A 22,458-nucleotide genomic window follows, 5' to 3' on the forward strand; every position below is an offset into this window, starting at 1 on the left:
TGGAGAATGCTTCCCACAAATATTGGAATGGAATTTAAGCTTGTGCAAGCAGGGTTAAACCAAACTCAGCTATGTGTCTGTATTTCCTCTTAGCTCTTCCATTTTGCTGAGAGGTATAAGAACAAGACATTCTAAAACCTATGTCGGCTTCTATTGCAAGTCTCTGCACATGTTTGTATTCACCACCACCATCACACTGAGTTACTTTGATTCTCTTATTGTATTGATTTTCAACCAAGGCTTTAAATTGAATGAAAGCTTGCACAGTTTCAGACATTTTTTTAAAGGATAAATCCTAGTGAACCTACTAAAATCATCAACAAAATGCACATAATATTTGAAACCAGAAGATGACATTATTGGTGCAGGGCCACATACATCAGTGTGAACTAACTTAAGTGGTTCCTTAGCATGAGATGAAGAAGACTTAAAGGGTAAGAGGTGCATTTTTCCATATTGGCACGCCTCACAAAAACTAAAGTGATCACTAGGTAATACTTTGACATTACAATTTTTCAAGACTTTGTCTAATGTGTTGTTATTTGGGTGACCAAGTCTCCTATGCCAGCTCTCCCTGACAGATATATAAGCATTTGGGCTGTTTTCAATTCCTGAGAGCTGGTATAATCCATCTTTAAGTATTCCTTTTAGTATTGCCTTCCCTATCAACTTGTCCTTCACAAAACAACAATTCTTATCAAACTCAACAAGAATGTTATTGTCAGCAGCCAATTTAGATACACTTAATAGATTTTTGGTAATGTTAGGCACTTATAGTATATCATGTAGATTAAGTAACTTGAGTTTGGAAGAGCATGTGGCTATAATTTCTAGTTGCTCACCATTTCCAATAATCAGAGAGTTCTTACCATGATGTTCATTTATTTCTTGGAATTTTTCAGTTTGATGTGTCACATGATTGCTTGCTCCACTGTCAAAGTACCAGTCATATTCTTGATTGGTTCCTTGTGATGCTAGGAATGCAGATTTCTCTTCCTCTTTTGGTGAGTGATTTGATCCTGAGTAGGTTTTGTCAAACCTATAAAAGAACTGCGCTGTTGTGTGACCAGTCTTTGAGCATACTTGACAAGTAGGTTTAGAGAACCTACCTCTACCTTTGCCTCCTCTCCAACCTCTCAAGTTGGAGCGTCTCCAGTTTCTATTTGAGCCATGGAAGCCAAGTCTATTGTTTCTCCAGTTTCCTTGTAAGCAGTCTTGTTTGCAACATTTACTGAGGCATTGAGACTTAAGTTGTTAAAGGAATTGAGCTGCTCAATTCTACTCTCAAAACTCAGCAATTGAGATTGTAAATCAATCCAACTGAGATTGATTTAATCAGAGAGTTTTACCACTACAGGATTATAATCAGAATCCAATCTATTTAGGGTTTTAATGATTAGATCTGAGTTGAGAATTGGATTTCCTGCCAGCTTGAGTTTATTAGCAAGTTTTTTCATCTTAGACAGATAATCATGCATTTTCATTTCACCTTTCCCGATACTGTAGAATTTTGATTTCATATAGGTGATTCTAGACCTTGTATGTGCTCCAGCTAGACTTTAGGCCTCCTCCCAAAGTTGCTTTGAATTTTCATAGTACAAAAACTGTGTTGTAATGTCTGCAGTCATGGAGTTCTTTAACCAACCTAGAAGTTGTTGGTCATAAGCTTATCAATCTTCAAACGAAGGATTCATCTTCTTGCTTGAATCTGAATTTGTGATATATTGCTCAGGACACTCCTTTGTCCCTATCATGTATCCTTCAAGTCTGCAGCCTCTGATGATGGGAAAGACTAAGGACTACCACAAGGGAAAATTGTCTCTATCCAACTTGACAGAGATAGTTGATGGAAGATCATTTTTGTTGTTTGTATTTGTAGCGGATGCCATGGTTTTTAATTGGATCACGAGCCTTTTGGCAACAACGCTCTGATACCAAGTTAAGAATTATAATATGTATAAACTTGTGATGATTCTATTGATTAGTAACATACACATATATACCGACAAGAAGGGAGATCATGATCCTACAATTAAGCTAGTATTGGTGGCTATACACTGAATATGGAAATATAATATTCTAGCCTATAATTAGAACATAAATGCTATTGACTATACATTAAACAATAGGTACATGACATAAATTCTATTGATTATACATCAAACAATACGGATACAATACTAATATTAAGGAATCATGTTTCTAATTAGGATGTCCTAGATTAGTGGGAGTCACTCCTTCTTTATATTTTATAATATTGTTTTGACATTGATACAGACTTTATGTTAAAATTATCTACAAAAATAAAGTTTATGAGGTTATTATTGTTATAACCATTTCTGTATCATTTGTACAAATATTGAATTTGCAAACTTTAGTTTGATCTCAATAAAGAAATCAGTTGGACCAGTTGAAAATATGCATGAATCAGAGATCACATTACATGAAATCTCCATGTCACTCATCCATATCGATCTATGTCATAAGTACATTGATATGGTGGTCATCGGGGTTTTGTCACGTTATACGTCAGTGACAACAACCGCATTAGTCCCTATTGATATATGAGGTGAACCAGGTTGTAAAGTTGAAATCTAAACATAAATAACATTCGAATGCGCGTCTAAAGAATTGTGATATAATTATTAAAAATATATTGTCAAAGTGGGAGATTGTTGAAATATTTTATAATTTAAATATTATTTAATTATTGTATTCCAATTATTATTATATGTGCATATATATTTTAATTATATTAGTTATTTATCAAATTAAGAGCCTTAATTGATTAAGTGGTCAAATAAATTTAAAAGATTATTTAGATTTCTATTTAATAATTAGCTAATTGGAAATGTGTTCAAATATGAGTGGAGGTAAGGATGACCCATTTGGAATAATGAGAATCATAATTGGCATCATCCTATATATAGGCTATGGTCCCCAACATAACGTACACAAACAATTTATCTCTTCTTCTTATCTGAAGAGTATTCAAGGCATTAGGAGTACTCGTTGAGGAATAACCATACAAGTCACCAAATGTTCGTTGTTTGTCTTCTATCTTTCAGAATTACCGCTAACAAAACTTTCTCAATAGATTCAGGTATTTCTGCAATCTTTTCTCTCATATACTAACATGTTCGTATTGTCTATTTTATTCCGCACTAAAATATATGACATAATATAAAAAACATCTATATATGATTAATTGTTATTGATTTAATTCTAACAAAAATATCATGTTTAAAGAATTGACTACGAATATTTTTGATTTTTAAGTTATAAATTTTTTTATGGAAATTAATTTTGAAAACTATTTTAAAGAAAATTTGAATTTGTTTTTGATAGTTCTAATTTTAAAAATCATTTTCAAGATGGAGATTTAGAAAATTTGTTTATTACATTTATTTTCAAAATATATTTTGGAGAGTACAGGGATATATACTTTTTTTTTTCATTTTTTAATGCACTTTTTAATTATTCTATTTTAATATATTGTGTTTTAATTTCAACTAACTCAAATAATTAGTTTTTTACAATTACGAAAAAAAAATAATTTATATAGATAAAAAGATAATTTTGTGAAAGAATCACATCTTCTTACTAGATTAGTGGTTAGAATTTCAGAGATTAAATGTGAATAAAGAGGATGGTATGAGTTTGAACCTCCGTCACTAAATTTTTTATTTTTTCCAATTATCAACCGCTCTGATTTAAGAGATAAACTTTCTTTTTTATTTTAATTAAAACACACTTTGAATATATATATATATATATATATATATATATATATATATATATATATATATATATATATATATATATATATATATATATATATATATATATATATATATATATATATATATATATATATATATATATATAACATATTTGTTTGTATTTTAGCAACACTAGTTAATTCTCTTGTCCATTAAAACAATGTTACATAACATTTGATATGAAAAATTTAAATTCTCTTTTTATCTAAATATTTTTCTATTTGATAAGTTGGTGTATGAAATAATTTGAATGTTTTGAAACAAAAAAATTGATTAAAAAAAGAAAAAATATTACTTTTTTAATATTGTTTTAAATTTTTAAAATAAATTTCATGAATGAACCAATTACCAAACTAACTTATTCTTAATTGATTTGATTTAAATTTCGTAAGAAAATTTATAAAACTATATAATTTGGTTATTTTTATTAATTTAAATTTTATTTTTTTCAAAATTCAAAATAAAGGAATGCTTCACAATCACGTTTTTATTAATAAGCAAAATTTTATATTCTAAAAATAATATTGTATCTTTCTAAAATCTATACTAATCACATAAATAAAATGTAATTGAAAATGAGTTGAGTTTTCATATTTTGGAGGAACATGAAAGGTAACCAATTTTATATGAGTTTTAGAGAAGTTAGGAATTAATCACATCTGATAAGTTGTTTTTTAAGATGTTTGTAATTGATGGATGTCGTTGAATTTGTTTTACCATTCTCAATCCATTTTTTGATTTTCATGTTGTTAAAATTCTTGACTTTTCATGTTGTTAAAAATGTTGGTGCAAAATGCACGGTATTTGTTGAGAAAAATAAACAAGCGCGTGTGATGGAATGATGAAGTAAATTCATGTACTTAAAGATTGAGGTTGAGTATGAACAACACTTATAATATTTTGAGTTAGTATGTGGTGATATTCCTTCTTTTGTTGATTATATTAACCACATGTGGTTGTGTTCTGTTGTTAAAATGATGTCGAAATTACAAAGTATAATTGATTTCTTGATTGGTAAGAAACCCACAAAAGTAGAAAAGAAGAAAACAATAAGAGTACGCTGAAATTGGTTATAAACTGCTATTATTTACTTTCTCTTTGAAACAATATTACAAGTGTTACAGAATAACAAATAACTTTTCTCATCCTAATTAGAATTTGTCTTTATGCAATGATGAGAGACTAGTATGCTATTTATAAGAAAACTAACACATTAAACTAATGAGATTTTATACACATGCTCATTACATAAGCTAACTTATAGAACAAACTAAGTAAACAATTAGGCATAATAAACATACCCAATTCGACATGCTAACAATCCTGGCATACTTCGGCTACAACATGTGGACAAACTTCAACGACATGCTAAAGTTCTGTCGAATTGTCGAACCAAGAAGCTACCCTTCGACCATACTAGAGTTTGATCCAATATCTCACAAATCTCCACCTTGGAACAAACTCTATAACATCAAAGAAACAAACTAGCTTTCCTCATGCAACTTTATCAACTACATAGTCAAATTTTCTTTATCCTTTAATGTAGCATCTGTGACTGCGACTCCCTTCAACGCTTCTAAACAACCCTACTGAACCAGTATGGCTTTCATCTTCAAGTGCCACTGACTGAAATCGTTCACTCCAGTGAACTTTTCAATCTCATACTTTATTGACGACATCTTCTCCACGCTCACCGCACCAATTTGTTGTGGAAACGATGTTAGAATTACAAAGTATAATTGGTTTCTTGATCGGTAAGAAACCCACTAGGGTAGAAAAGAAGAAAATAATAAAAACACAATGAAATTGATTATAAACTGTTATTCTTTACTTTTCTTTGAAACAAGATTACAACTGTTACAAAATAACAAATAACATCTCTCACCCTAATTAGGATTCGCCTTATGCAATGATGAGAGACTAGTATGCTATTTATAAGAAAACTAACACATTAAACTAATGGACTTTTACACACATGCCCATTACATAAGTTAACTTAGAAGACAAACTAACTTAAACAATTGTGCATAACAAACATGCCCAATTCGACATGCTAACAATCTTAGCATACTTCAACTACAACATATGAACAGACAAATCACTCAGTCACTCAAGGAACATGACAACAAAAAGATATGCAAATTCTTTACAAAGACTCTTGCTGATTTCACTTCTCAACTCTTTCACTTTCTCAAATCTTTTTAAACCATGTAGTTAAAATACGTATTGACTTTGCTTCTATATTATATTACATTAATTTATTAGCTTTTGAGATTATATACTTTGTTTAAAATTTGGTTCAATTTATTCTTTAGTTAAAATATGTGGTGCTCATTGCTCTTTTGTTATGCATTTCATATTCTACTATGTACCTAAATTCAATGTAGGTATTGCAAGAGAGAGAGAGAGAGATAAAGGGCTTGCGGTAGAAATGATATAGACTTGCAAAAGAGTTATATCCATTAGTACATTCTTACTTTTATTTGTTTGTAATCAATGATTTGTTATTTTCTTTATTTGAAGGATTTTGGAAGAATTGGTCGTTATTGATTTCATCTTATCAGTCATGGTTTTTATTGATTTCTCATAGCCTAATAAAATTTTGTTCATGTTATAGGTAAATCATAGCCTAATAAAATTTTGTTCATGATATAGGTAAATTTTATCTTTAATAAATTTATAGTTGCAAGATTGTCACTTGTATTAATTGAGTCTAAGTACAGGGACTAACCAAACTCAGCTTATTGTGTAAGCGCACATTTTTTAAGTTTGCTAACTTTGAACGATATGTGGGACTAAGTTTATCTTAATATTTCTATGGTAAATCTTGATACTAATCACTAGTGTATAATTCAACTATTGATTGTGAATAGGAAACCAAGGGTAACAAATAAACTTCTGATAGAGATTGATAGGATTAATACATCATGAGAATGTATATTGTTGTAGAATGTTCGATGCAATGCATTTGTACTTGATTTATACATATTTGTGTTATATCACAATTTACAATTGTGTTTAACCATTTGAGAAGCTTATTGGGATTGAGTTAAGGAGCCTCATATTTCTTCTAGTTGAGTTAACGTTTTTTTTGGTTTACTCTTATGGTTTTTTACATGATATGTTCTAGGTATTTTAATTAAAATTGTTAAGTAGAATGTTATGGTGGATATGAGTTGCAATAGAGAATCGTTGCTTCCTTACCATACTTCAATTACATCAACATTACTAATTGAAATGCTTTCATACTTTTGCAACTCCTATTGTTAGACGCTTAAGGTATTTGTTTCTCTTGTTTCTTCAACTATTTATCTCTCACTTCTTGTGATTTAAAGGTGTTGACTATTATTGTTGTATGGTGTAAAGGTCTAGATTTTTTGGGACTTCACTTTGTGTTCCAACTTTAACAGAAAAGTAATAGCACAAGACTTGCATTGTCAAGGTCTTGGGTTCGTTGGGAGCTTACTCTCTATTCCAGGCTTAACAACAGAGTGATAAATAATGATTTTTGAATTGGATTATTCAATCTTAATGTAATGCTAATGTAATGTGGATATGAAGGTAGGGTGAAAGATAATGTTTTTTAATTTGAGCTCAAGACTGAAAAAGATGTCAGAGCAATGTGGAATACATTTCACTATTATGAAACTAGCAGTGATAATTGTAAGTTCAACAAACATTTTATTCTGAAAATGATGAAACATTCCAATACAATTAGTGACAATTAGATGTTATTTTAGATTTATGTTGAGTTATGTTATGTTTATGAAAAATTAATGTAAAGTAATGTTATGTTTATGTATCACTAAAAACAAATAAATAAAACTATAAATAAAATCCTACTAGATTTTATAAAAAATTGGTGCCACCCCACTCGTACATGTGATTATTTAATAAAATATGGTGTTAAGCCTAAGACTAAAGTAGATTTTTATAAAATTTCGATGGCGGGCTTGCATTTGTACCAGATACTACATAAAGTTTGATACATTTCCATGCATTTTTATTAAGCTTTATAAAAATCTGGTGTCACCCTAACATTTGACAATTTTATTTTCTTTAAAGTTGAAGGGCAACAAGGTCATTTAACTTAAGGCGTAGGGGTTCCAAATATAGGTGTGTGGTGTAATGTATAATCCTCATGTATGTTTTAGGAGACATATGCTCTTAGATTTTGTTCTAGATGGAATGAGAAATACGTAATGGCAAAGTATTGAGCTTTTCAGGTGCGACAACGAGAGCTTCAAGTATGGTGGAGTAGGGAGGACCTACAAGGTTTATACTCCTACTCCCAAGTCAGCAAAATCAGAGAGATATAGTTTGAAAGTGAGAATGAGATAATACCTGAAATGGTGCATAGTTTGACTTATATATGACAGGCAATTAAAATGACTTCCGTCCACCCCAACTTGAGATGCAGGGAGTTATCCGATTAGACCCAACACCTTCTTTGTTCGCTGAGTGTATATTACAAATTGTGCCTCATAATTAGGCTTTCATAGCATGTGGTCGGGCCGAGATAAATTTCTTCTTCTTTTATCCAACAATCCCTATTATATTTTGGGGATTGATTAACGCACCTTATGAATTACTTCCTCGCCCTCGTGAGAAACAAAAAAATATCCATAGAATCCAAAAATACATCTCTGGATGCACCCCATTCACACACAATCTTTTTGTTTTTGAGCCACACCTCAAACTATAAGTGAATTTAATCCAGAGACGCATCTTCGTAAATCTTATGGAGTAGTATTTTTGGAACATACTGAACTAGAGCCAGACACAGAGTCTCAATCTCCACACAAGTCATCCTTACTATTTCCCAACCAATTCTTTAGTGTATCATTGACAGACTTAACTCGGTTAGTTGTTGTATTTCCAAGGTGTCTAACCTGATTCGTCCAAGCACAAACAATTTTCTCATTAACTTGATCCAAAATTGTACTTTAAACATATTTCAACAAATTTAGATATTTCTCATACACCTTCCTGAAATGTATAACAACATCGAAATATAATTCTCCCATAGAAGAATTTATTATCACATTCCATGCATCCATTATTGTTTCCAGTATCACGCTAGCTTTGACAATTTTCCCCTTTTCACCCTTAATTTGTTTGGTCCCTACTGCGGATTTCACTCGACTTCTCACATTCTCTCTGATGTGATGCCTACAAAGTAATATGTATAAAATAGGAAAGACATTTGCAACCGAATTCATCAATGCGGTATCGCGGTCGATGACAATGACATTCAGTATTTTCAAATTCCCGTTTCACAAATTCGGAAATTTACTTCCGAAAAAATGACAAGGTTTCAAATTACTGTTTCACAATTTCAAAAATGCACTTTCAGAAAAATCACTGAATGGTTAAAATTTGATATGATAAATTTATAATGTATATCTAAAATAAATTTTGAAAAAAATATAGGTGAAACTTATTTGAGACGTATTTAAATAAGACAAATAACATATCTGAAGATACATTTCTAAAATAAAAAAATATTTTTAAATTTTTATAAATAGTTTTCTAAGTTAAAAATTGATTAACAATTTTTCTTTAGCATTTAGTCATTCGAATATCCTATTTATTAGATGTTTATAAAGTGGACACCGACCCAAACCCACATGTAAACATCACTTCTCTGCAAAAATATTATTAAATGAGTCTGATTAATAAAATTATATCATACTGCCAGAAAAACATATCTTACTATGCATAATAATGAAAGAAAAAGTCTTATAGTAAAAATATTGCTAGTTGACCATTTCATATATATATATATATATATATATATATATATATATATATATATATATATATATATATATATATATATATATATAAAAGTGTATTGAATGAATAGTACAACACTGAGGATTGATGTATTCTTTAATAGGATCGTTAAGCTGGCAAATCCTTCCCTAATCTTCGTGACGTAGAAATGTCGGAATTCCAAATCTAGAAAAAAATTAATTATCTTAAGCTAGTTTTGAATTTTAGCTTCCTTTCCAACTTGGTTAAGGGTCCCCTCACCTCAGCCAAATTAATTTTGTATATCACATTTTTATATTCTGAATATTTAATTTAATTTAATGTTATCTTAGTTAAAGTTGGCTAAACGTTTTTATTTGCAAGGGCCCTTTATTGTGGTATATTGTGAATATTATTTAATTTTCTCTCGAATGGACTACCCGCTAGAACAGTGCCAAAATCCATATTTCAAGGCCAAAAAGTATCCCTATACCTAAGAATGATACGATTCAAACAATATTTAAAAAATCAGATCGTTGATCAAATCGCGTGATAAAATTAGATAAAATTAAAAAATTTAATAAAATAAGTTTGTCTATAATAAAACTATATAGATATTAAATCAGTCGAATCGGACTATTCGATCTCTAACAAAATTACCGATACTTAAAAAATTCAAAAATATCATAATTTTTGCAACATTTATAATTTAAATTTAAATTTTAAACATAATTATTACACACAACAAAATACCACATAAATACAAAGTATAATTGCAAACAAAGTTTAAATTGCAACATAATCTAATTGCATTGTATATAACAAAATAACTTCAATCTCTAATAAATTTACTTTCAAGGAGGGAAAAATTATTTCAATGTTGAACTCTCATTCATCAAAACCATATGCATCAAAATCAACCTTAACATCTTCCCCTTCACAATGGCATCTAAAAGGTCTTGGATGGTGGACTTCTAGAGAGATACCTAACGTTGACACTGCTGTCAACATTAAACTAAATAGTTTCAAAAACAAATTTGTAAAATTAGTCAATCAATCAAATTTTATTATTTTCAAATTTTAAAAATTAAAAACATATTTACAAAATTAAACTAAATAGTTTCCTAATTTCTAAATGCAAGTATTCATAGTTATATAATTTTGATTTAAAATATCTTTAAAAAACAATTTTATTGATGATAATCATGAATTTAGGACCTCACATTTTTTGAAAATGGATTAGGAAATTTTGTGGCAGGAAATCTATGATAATTTTAATGTAATTTGTGTTGTTTATGATAGAAAAGAAATAAAGAAGAAATAATTATAAAAAGAAACATGAAAGAGAGTAAAATATGAGATAGATAAAGAAAAAGTTATGATAACTTTGCCCACATATGAAAATATGGTTTGAGTTTGACGTTGGAGGAGTCACCACGGTTTCTAGAGTGGCTAGCTCCCTATAGGGGGATGAGCAGGTATTTGCCACTTTGTGGCTTGCTTTCTTTGTGTGTATTGACAATCGTGAGGTTTTGATTGTTTTAGTCATACGCATGTGGCATTTGTGACATCATCCTTGAGTCTTTGTGACAAGACTTTGATCTCTTTGGTCGTACCGAGACTCATCATTACCTTTCATAATCACAAGTTAATTGGATAATTTAGTAAAAATTATTCTTTATTTAATCAAATAACATAATACAATATAGTAATGCATCGTCGCTTTTATAAAGAAACTGAATTAAGATAACCAAGTGGCATAATTACCACTTGTTGACCACAGAAGACGTGGTAGCTAACTTTTACTTCACTCGGATCAACCACTTGTACTCGACCGACCAATATGATATTTGATAACCACACAATAAATTTTATTTCCAACTCGATTCACGTGACATTTTAGTTTATTTTGTCTCCTTTTTATTATGTTATGTTGATATATTGTGTTTGTTTCAGGTATTTGTCAGGAAGGAGCATATGTGCGATAAAACGGGACGAAAAATAGGGAAAAGACCAAGATTTTACACTCACAGTGTTCACCATGGAAGCTTGCAATGACGCTTGCCATGACGTGGCGGCCATGAGCGCCACCAAGTAAACAAGAAAAATCAAAGATTATGAATTTTACACTCATAGCGTTCGCCATGAAGCCATGGCGTTCGCCATGGACCTGAAAAGGTCAGGTTCTCCATATTTGCACTCATGACATTCGCCATGAGACAATGGCACCCGCCATGAATTTATGCCCAGAAAAATAACACAAACGTGGACTCAATGTTCTCTCATTTTGCAGATTTTCTCGCACTCCTCCAACACGGTTTTAGGACACTTTCTACCAAATTTGGCTATATAAATAAGCTTAGTTTTCAATATTTCAGGATTTAATTTTTTGAATTAATTGTTAGGGAGAAAAACACTTTCCTAAAGGAGTTGTTTCTCACACTAAGGAATTGTTGCACTATATAGTTATAATCAGAAGTTTCACAAGAAAGATTTGGATCGTTTGTGATATAATAGCATGATTCGAACTGGCTTGTGCAAAGGAGAGATCTACGCTAATGCTTAATGCTCGTGTCGTCACTGTATCTTTAGTGTTTTACTTGAATATCGGCCATCTTAACAATCCACCTGACAACCACGTACGAATGGGTAATGTATTCGCGTTTAACTTTGTTTTCAAATTTTATTTGCTTGAGGACAAGCAAAGATTCAAGTTTAGGGGAGTTTGATAACGCGAAAATACATCAGATATTTGCCTTGATTTACACTCAAAGATCATACCACTTTAATTAATATTCCGATTATTCCGCAAGTATTCAAGTTATTTTTGCAGGTATTTAAATCTCCAAGCATTAATGAGCAAAATGTAGAAAAGGAAGAAAAAGAAGAAGAAACAGATGAGAAAGCACAGAAAAAAACAGAAAAACAGAATGCAAAATTTGCTGATGTGACGACCGTCACAAGCTGCATGACGACCGGCACAGCCCAGCCTGTGACGACCGTCACAGGCCCATGACGAGCGCCACACGGCCAAAATATGCGCTTGAAGCAGTCAGCAGAAGGATTCAAAATGTGCCTAAATTTTCTCCAACATAAGCACTTCTCCGTGGATTCCTCACTCAACTAGTCACCCTTAATTATCTCAACTACCAAAGACCTAGGAGCAATATATAAAGGACCAAAGTTGGAAAAATTGAAAACGTCTACACTTACGCTCTGCAATTGATTTTTTACAGCATTCTAGCTTTTTAGTTATTTTCTTTTCAGCAACTTTGTTTCTGTTGCCTTAGTTCATTTACCATTCTTTTTAGAATTTTCTTTTCTCCTTTCCTTTCCGTTTTCCAGTTAGCGATAGTAGTAGTTTCCTACACTGGGGAACTACTACACTTTATTTAATTTAGTAAGCAATTGTATTGAAGAAGCAGAATCCTACCGACTTGTGGAGGACTGCTCAAGTACTCGAAGATTCGCCGTACTCTGTTAATCCAATTGCCAGGTTTTTATTCAATTATTATTATTGTCTTGTTATTGTTATAATTATGTCTGCTGCACTGTTAATCTGTTTATGCTCTGTGTTTGCTTTATTTAACATGTCCGACTAAATTACCGGTATCGGTATGTAACAATTTAATTAGATGGGATTTAATAATAATCGGTGAAAACTCTTTTTCTCAAACAATCTTTTAGGCTGAGGTTTTTAATTTAAATTTAATTAACTTTTTCACAAAAGTGTGAGAAGCTATTTAATACGATTTTGCCACGAGAGTGGGAAATTAACTAAGGTGAGAACCAACAATCGCGAGAGCGTGAGGCTCGAGCTGGATAGTAAAAATTAGGCATTGAGTTTAAAAACAGCGAGAGCACTTTAAAAGCAATTAGAACTTATTTATTTTTAAAAAGTAATTTTAACTTTAAATGGGACAGCGAGAGCGTACATTCTGACTTAAAGCTATGTGCCGAATCAACAATCACGAGAGTGTGAGATAAAGCTTTTTAAATAAATATTTTCTACTGAGAGATACTTGACATTTAAACTATTCACCGGTGACTTATCGAATCCCTGACAATTAATACGTTGCATACTGATTCCTTCCATCAATTCTTTCTTAAACTAAATTTCCCTTAGATTTAATATTCTGCACCCGAACTTCTACTAATCATTCCCTTAGCTAAACATAGTGACGTTAGTAACACTAGTTTGACCATAGGTCCCTGTGGGATCGATATCTTTTAAAACTAAAGCGACTGGACTGTGCACTTGCAGTCAAGTATCCGATAGACTATATTTTATATATAGTCACGATAAGCATCAATCTCCAAATGAGACATTTCTAGTTGTCGCTTCATTGATCTCTATGAACATTCTTCGATCGCCGCACATGTGATTGCTTGTGCCGGTGTCGAGGTACCATTTGTTTTTTTCTCTTTAACTTGGTTTTGGCATGCGAGCAACAAAGTTTCTTCTTCTCCGCCTTTTCCTTCTACAAAGTTAGTTTTCTCCACAACCTTCTTCGATAATCTACACTCAGATGCATAGTGACCGATCTTGTTGCAGTTGAAGTACTTGATTTGTGATTTGTCACACCTCGACCATGAATTTCCTCTTCCACGACCTCTTGTTGCTTGTGGATTCTAACTTCTGTATCCATTGTTAGAGTAGTTGTTGTAACCGCCTCTTCCTTCTCCTCCATGTCCTCGTCCACGCCCACGATCTTGGCCACGACCTTGTCCTCTTTGGGTCTTGTAACTCGCATAATTTGTTTCCTTTACCTTGAGTTGTAATAGTTGATCCATAGCCTCATTTTGTTTAATTTTTCTCTTTTGTTTTTCTTCGTATGCTTGTAAGGAACCCATGAGTTGCTCAATAGTCATGGTCTTTAAATCCCCATTTTCTTCAATGTTGGTAACAATGAAGTCAAAACTTGGATTTAAAGTACGAAGTATTTTCTCCATGACTTTCACTTCATCAACATCTTCACCATTTCTTTTAAGTTGATTGACTACGGTCAATACTCGAGAAAAATAATCAAAAATTAACTTGGACTCTTCCATAAATAAACGTTCAAAATCACCTCTAAGAGTTTGAAGATGAATCTTTTTCACTTGTTCCACTCCTTTGTTGCAAGTTTGAAGTTTGTCCCATGCTTTTTTGGTCGTCGTTGCGTTGGAGATCTTCTCAAATGTATCTTCATCCACCGATTGATAAAGGAAGAGAGATTTCTTGTCTCTCTTTCTTGACTCCTTCAATGTCTCCTTTACACCTTGGCTTAGTTGTGCTTCGTCTTTCTCCTCGAAGCCTTTCTCAACGATATCACACACATCTTAAGCTCCTAGTAGCGCCTTCATCTTGATACTCCAATTGTCATAGTTGTTCTTTGGGAGCATCGGCATTTGGAAAGGAAAACCTTCATTCGCCATTTTTTGAGGACCTTGAAGCTCTGATGTCACTTTGTTGAAAATAAACGCTTTTTGTATTTAGGAAAAGTGTGTGGGAATATTAGAGGCTTGAATAGAAACTTGATAGGTAGGAGAATCGTTTATGAAAGAGAGAACTTTGTATTTTTGCTTGATACAAAAGTGCAGTATTACATCTTTATTTATAGTACTCTAAGGAGAATTTTAGACATACTAATTCTAGAGAGTTCTCAACTCTAGACATTCAAAGAGATTTCTAGAAAATATTACAATCTTAAAAAATATCTAGACACTCCAAATACTACAAGACTTTTCTAAAAACATTACCCAAAATAAACTAAACTCAAATAACTAAACTCAAAAATCAAATAATAAGGTTAGACCCAAATCAAGTTTAATATTTCTTCCATATCACGCATGATAATAACTATTTACTATATATGAAAATCTCAAACAATTTATTTCCTTAAATCAAACCACAAATTTGTCAACTAATATATATAAATTCATATGGGGCTCATCTCATAAAACTTTAGGCCCCATTTTATTTAACATCCCCTCTTACAATATTTCCATCAAAACTCACATTCTAAATAAAAACACATTGGATCACATTACACACAAACTTCATGACATAAGATAGTAGTACTTAATTTAATATCTTAATCAAACATTTTCCGTTGATGAAGAGAGAAATGGTTGATTAAGTGATGACTCTTTAGAAACACTTGTGGACCTAGTGTTGCTATGTTCTGTAGTGGATGATGCAATTGCAAGTTGCTCTTTTGCAAATTTTGTCTCTTCACTTTTACCCCACAAAACAAAGTATAGTCCAGCTACAATCAATATTGCCCCAATGATCCTATAATAAAAAGGAAAATTATTATATGTATAAAATACAATAAATAAAGGGAAAAAAGGTAAAATAGATTTGTACAATTTATCATAAATATTCAAATTAAGGAGCTTAAGTAGGTTTAAGACTAACCCTCCCAAATAGAACTCTTCTCCTAAAGCAATAGAAGCCATGAAAGCAACAACAAAAGTTTGAACAGGTTGATACACAGCAACAAACACAGGACCTTGTCTATCAATACACCAAACTTGCACTGTAGATGCAATTCCAGTTGCCACCACTCCCTGCAATTAAGATTATGACTAGTGTATTGGATGATCAAAACTAGATTTAAACTTAATAATACTGAGGATAACTTACGACATATAAAATAGTGAAAACTTCACCGCTAGAGTTAAATAACCAGGCTTGAGAATTTCTTTCGCAAACCAAAGCAATAAGAAGAAATTGCAAGAGACCAAAGAAACATGTATAAGAAGTGACAGAAAGACGAGCGGGATACTTCTTAAGGACATGTGTTTGGAAAACAAGCCAACCAGACCAAGATAAACAATGTGCAAATAGATAAACACAACCAAGTGTCCAGTTTTTTCCCTTAGCATCACCAAGTGACATTGTCCAAAAATCAATCATTGGTGCTGTTGTTACTTCTGTTATCATCGTTGAAGTATTATTTACGTGACTACTTGGAGTATATATTGTTGGACCTTTGTATAATGTAATTATTGTTGCACCAATTACACAGAATATCGTTCCTGCTACTTTTGCCAATCCATCCTTTCTGTTCAGTTTCACTTTCTCTATCCTTAGAATCACTGCCATGAGAAATGTTATGGCAGGGATAGAGTTTTGTACTGCTGAGGCAAAGGTTGGAGATGTATTCTCCAAACCAAGCAAGTAGAAAGCTTGGTTTGCTGTAATCCTGTTTAATACAAAATACATAATTTTTATCAAACCATGTATAATTTAAAGTCATGCATTAAGTATAAAGTTACCCTTTTACCATATATATATATATAGACATACCCAACAAGTGCTAGAAAAAAGAACTGGCAGAGAAAGTTGAAATTAATCGGTGGCCTATTCTTCCTGAACAAGAGGGAAAAAAAAGGTGATAATCATAGATAATAATTAAATAAACATATAGTATTAATACTTGGAAAAAAGGTACATGTTATAATAGTATCATGTGACTATTTTTATTAATATAATATACACAAATATTGAATGGTACTAACTTTTCGAAGAAATATGCAGAAGGAATAAGTAGAAGAAGAGCAATGATGTTCCTATAGACAGGAAAAACATATTTGCTAATTCCCATGTTAAGGGCAGCTCTTGAGATAACATGGAAACCAGCATAACCAAACTGTAAAGCCAACATCGCTCCATGCAGTTGAAACCTTTCAGGGATTGAAAACCACGTTCTCTTTGTAGAAACTGAATCTAAGTCAGCCATTATTGAAAAATAATTGTCACACTATGAATATAAAGTATATAGAATGTTGAATAAGTAATTTAGGTTTTGTAAAAGAGAGGTGGAAGGTGGTGAAGAGAGGATGAAAGTAGAGGGAATATATATGGCTTTTTTGAAAGGTTTTATAAAAAACTGTTTTTCGCTGTATTTAAAAACTAAAAACATTAAAATTTGTTCAATGATTTTAATTTGCTGTTTTTAAAACTAAAAATTGTTAACAGGTAAATCATGTTTTAGTTTTGATTTCAGGTATTTTCTTAAAACTGAAAAGACACGGTAATTAGAATTCTTTTCGTTAATAATGGACCAGTTTGTTTTAGCTTTAAAAAAATAAATTTTTTCTTTGTATTTTTGAAAATGAATTTTACAAAAATGTTTTTCAAAATATTATAAGTTTTTCTAAATTTATTTTTTATATATTAAAAGATTGAATTGTTCATTATATAACATAAATATACATTATTGAAGATCAAATCATAGTCAAAATCACAATTTTTTTAAAAAAAATTGTATCTCAAATGTGATTTTTAGAAAAAACTATTTGAAATAACTTCAAAATTAAGTGATTTTTTGAAATTATGATATCCAAAAAAAGTTTCGATAAAATGATAAAGTACCTAAAATAACATTTTAAGAATAACTATTTAAACAAAATTTTCATTTTAAACTTTTATGAAAAATTTCTTTGTAAATTTTTTTTACACTAAAATATATAATACTATAAAAATCATTTAAAAAGAAGCTAAAACAAACTGACCCAATATTATGGTAAATAAATGATTAATATATCTAGATAAAAATGTTGAAATTGATTTAGACTATGCACAATCTACAACTTGCTCATTTATAATAATTAATAACGTCATATCAAATTAATATTTAAGGAATAAATATTCATTAGGGAGTGATAGATATGTACAGACTAAATTCAAGTTATCAGAATGTTCATTTAAAACATTCTTCATAACGTTTTTTTGAGAATTTATTCCATCAAACATGTGATTTCAGAAGAAGCATAAAACTCTTTTCATGGGTCCTGATCACTACATATTCTTCATCATTGTCACTGATTGTCATAGAAAGTATCTTCGTCAGCGTGGTTTCCAAATGTAGTAGAGTCATGTGGTTTCCAAATATATTCATAAAAATAAATCATTGTTATTTAATTAGTGTAGGACCGGTGAATCAAATAATTCATTTTTTAAAAATTAAAATAATTCACATTTTAGATTAATTTTTAAACTATCCATTTTTTTTAAAAAAAATATTAATACGATGGTACCAGATGAATTGACGTCTACCTTTAAATTTAAAGAGAAGACGTTAATTGAATTGGCTACCGCACATGGTGTTGTGAATCTAATTGACGTTTACGCGTAAAAATTGAGAAGAGACGTCAATTGGTCTGCCTCCTCTGTGTATTATGTAATTTTATTGGTATAAATAGAGATGTTTGTGTGATTCATTTTTCCACATCTCTTTTCATTATATTGCAAACATGGTTCGTCTTTGTCACCGCTATGGAAAAATGATTTATTCGAGATACAAGCCTCCAATGGAGATGTTCTTCTGGAACGTCTATCGTTTCGAGCAACTGCAGAGGGAGTTGGTTCGTCGGTTAGACGAAAACATACCTGGAGGCAAAAAAATAGAAGTATTGAGATACATGATGCCGTACGTTGATGAGTGCGAGTTAAAACTGATAAGGATGTTAGGGAAGTGATGTTTAAACCAAATGATATCAACTTGATTGTTGTAATCAGTTAGAAATGTTGTTTTTAAATATTGTGGTTAAGTATTTTTATCTATTTTAATATTTGTTATACGTGTTGTTTATTCAGACTTATTCGTTTTTAAGTGTATTTAAGTTGGAGTGATGTTTGTTGTTAACCTTGTTGTAACAAAAAGTTATTAATATATCAAAATAAAAGGTTACAAAAATTGAAAGGAGATACTAAATTACGATGCAGAGGTTGCTCTGAGATTGAGGAATTTGTTCTTTTGTGTCTGGGTTGACAACATATACTACATAATCTTATCATTTTATCAGTTGTATCTATTTCTGTTATAATACACGTACTGTTTGACTGTTCTTTTTTCCTTCTTCGCATATCATCGGTGTGTCAAACTATGTCTCCTTGATATGGAGGCCAATATTCCTCCATTGCTAGCACTGAGAAGTTTTCGTTGTAGACATTCATGACGGTAATGGCCTTGTAAACATCAAATAGATGGTTGTAAACGCCCTGACGAGTATGTGCGCATGCCGCAATGACATGGGAGCAAGGAATACGGAAGGCCTGGAACTTGCCATAATCGCACCAACTTCTGTTTAGTCTGATAGCATATGATAAATCTGGCATTCCCTCATTGTTGTTCATTGTTTCCTGTACACTTAAATTTTGCCTATGATGGTCAAAGATTGTAACCGCGTGTGTGTTAGATTTGATAGTTTCCTCTTTCATCACTTTCATACAACATTCATGAAATAATTGACCTGACATTAACACTGCACTCCATCTTTCTCCTCGGGTTGTAAAGGTCGATGGCAACCTAAAATAGGTTATTCTCATCAATGGTTATTAGTAGATTTCTAATGCCTTTGAAGACGTCGTTCATGCATTCCACAAGGTTTGTTGTCATGTGGCCCCCATCGACATCCTCTGTCAAATGCCCTTGTCCACTGCTCTAATGGTATGTTATCTATCCACCTTCCTGCATCTACATTTGACAATCTAATTTTGTCATGGTAATATTGAAATGACGGCTGAGTTAGAGCATACCATGCATTCACCACTTTTTTTGTGAAGGTTCTTGTCTTTGATTGCACGCATGAAATTTTGTGTGATATTTCTAATGCAATAGACATGGCTAGAAGGAGGATTATGCCATCCGTTATCATGGTTATTGTAAGCACTCTCAATAGCAGCATGTCTATATGAAATCAAACAGAGATTGGCTTGTGGAGCGACATGTGTTCTGAGATGACTAAGGAAGAAACCTCAACCACCAGCAGTTTCACCTTCAACCAGATCAAAGGCAATGGGAAAGACATTATTGTTGTCGTCTTGTGCAACAACCATAAGCAAAACGCCCTTGTATTTTCGTATAATCATGTTCCATCAATTTGAATAATAGGTTTGCAGAATGCAAAACCTTTTATGCATGGTTGAAACGCCCAAAAGAGGTGGTGAATCTAATATATTTTATAATCTAATATATTTTCACATTTCAGTTAATTTGGCGTCCATATCTAAACTTGGATCAAAACCATAAGGTTCACCACTATGGAGATGCACCATAATGACTGTGTTAAATTGCAGTTCGGTATGCTTCAACACATCCCAGATCCCCCGACAAACCTCAGAGAATGGCATCTACGAAAATTTAACGATCAATGGAACTTTAACCCTTGGAAAAGCTTCGCTAGATCTGAGTGTGAAAAATGGAAGCACCGACAAGACCATGTTTTAACGAACATTGTGATTCCAACCGAAGAAAAACCAACTCGTAATTATATGCCTTGGTACAGATCGGTTGGATTTCAGTTCCTCGTAGAGGATATGTACCTATACGACCTATGACGGGTAAATTACACACAAGAAGGTTCAACATCTAACCCTTAACAACATTGTCAGACCGGTTCCTCACAACCCCCTACCCATCAAAGTTTTCGGCCCACAAACAGACAAACATATGACCTTAACATGCCAAACACCCAACCACAATATCAAGAGCATACCCCATACCACCATTAACAAGTAGATCATCATCAAGACACCCAACATCGATATGCACCCAACACATCACCCTACCATAGCTTCCTTAGCCAAAACACCCGGTGATCATTTAACACCAACCGTCCCTCCTCCTACCACAGCCAAGAAGCCCAAACATCACAAAACTGAAACATGCAACAACCATATGGATACCAAACACCACAACAATCATTTCAACCTTTCCTCGACGCATCATTCACACTAATGACGCCCTTCAATCGTCCTGGTCGCCCTCAAATAACTCAAACACAACCCAACTACTCTTGCATGGGTCACGAACTCAGCTATGGCGGTAGCATTTCATTGCATACACAGGACTACACGGATTTGTCTGAATATCTCATGGAATCTCCTACAGGTGGTGGTGATATTCTTTGGACCTTAAATCTTCAAACACCTGGGGTGAATCATCAACTTGGGTTAGGGCCATGCGTTTGGGTAGCTAGGGTATGTGGTACTAGAGGTCGATTAGGTCATCTTGGTCAACGATATTAGTCTTTTTGGTATTCGTATATAAACACATTAATATTAATACCAATTAGTCTGATTTCAACTTTTATATAAAATGTACATTGTTTTAAAAAAATACACAACACACATAGGTGTCAGACCAATTGGTGCATCCTCTTAAACCTAACACATAGGCGCCAATTGGATTGGAAGCACTAGGTGCATAAGTCAATCCAATTGGTGTCACCTCTTTAACTTAGAGAAGAGATGCAAATTCATCTAACACCAATTCTTGAAAGTGGTTTATTTTGGGAAATTATCTGAAATATGGGTTATTTTGGGATTTTTTTTTGAAAAAATGGGTTATTTGAGTAAAAATTTCCCAGTCAGTTGATTCCGATTTGTGAAACGTGTATGAATTTTCCCCTTTCTTCTTTGATGGTTGGAAGAATAAATAGGAATCCAAATACTATGTGTCATGAAGACTGGTTGATGGTCATTAAGACTAAAGTCTCCTTGTCTACACAAGACTAATTAATGAGAATTAAGTTCATTTTTTCCTTGTATGAGACAAATTAATTATATATATATATATATATATATATATATATATATATATATATATATATATATATATATATATATATATATATATATATATATATATATATATATATATATATATATATATATATATATATATATATATATATATATATATATATATATACTTGCTAAAAACATAAGGGTAATCCTATATTTTGAAAGTTGTGTGTGATGTTTCAGACTTGTTGGTAGTGCTAAAGCAAGCTCACGCAGAGTTGTGAGAAGTTTTGTACTATGAATCTTAGGTGAATAGAATGATATTCCCCTTAACCATGCGGTTGGGGTATTTATATAAATCTATTTAGCCTGGATATTTGGACCCATATAATGGTTATT

At 31.9% G+C, this 22,458-nt stretch overlaps 2 protein-coding genes and 1 non-coding gene across 3 annotated transcripts; all 3 read right to left on the bottom strand.

Annotated features, from left to right (window-relative positions):
* Positions 1-1,282: 1,282 nt before the first annotated feature.
* LOC127089949 (small nucleolar RNA Z247) lies at positions 1,283-1,415 on the bottom strand. Its single transcript, XR_007791495.1, has one exon. It is a non-coding gene; the product is annotated as a small nucleolar RNA Z247 (small nucleolar RNA).
* Positions 1,416-14,171: 12,756 nt separating this feature from the next.
* On the bottom strand, positions 14,172-14,957 carry LOC127080067 (uncharacterized). Its single transcript, XM_051020398.1, has 2 exons — positions 14,945-14,957; positions 14,172-14,836 (listed from the first exon to the last, which is right to left on the bottom strand). The coding sequence occupies exons 1-2, from the start codon at positions 14,955-14,957 to the stop codon at positions 14,172-14,174; spliced, it is 678 nt and encodes a 225-aa protein (XP_050876355.1).
* A 584-nt stretch (positions 14,958-15,541) lies between these two features.
* Positions 15,542-17,340, bottom strand: LOC127088087 (protein WALLS ARE THIN 1). The gene is made up of 5 exons (XM_051029000.1): positions 17,049-17,340; positions 16,837-16,899; positions 16,171-16,732; positions 15,943-16,094; positions 15,542-15,816 (listed from the first exon to the last, which is right to left on the bottom strand). Exons 1-5 carry the CDS (start codon positions 17,267-17,269, stop codon positions 15,621-15,623), a joined length of 1,194 nt encoding a protein of 397 aa, XP_050884957.1. The 5' UTR covers positions 17,270-17,340; the 3' UTR covers positions 15,542-15,620.
* Between the last annotated feature and the right edge of the window lie 5,118 nt (positions 17,341-22,458).

Source organism: Lathyrus oleraceus, chromosome 5 (genome assembly GCF_024323335.1).
Source record: "Lathyrus oleraceus cultivar Zhongwan6 chromosome 5, CAAS_Psat_ZW6_1.0, whole genome shotgun sequence".
Taxonomy (NCBI): Eukaryota; Viridiplantae; Streptophyta; class Magnoliopsida; order Fabales; family Fabaceae; genus Lathyrus; species Lathyrus oleraceus.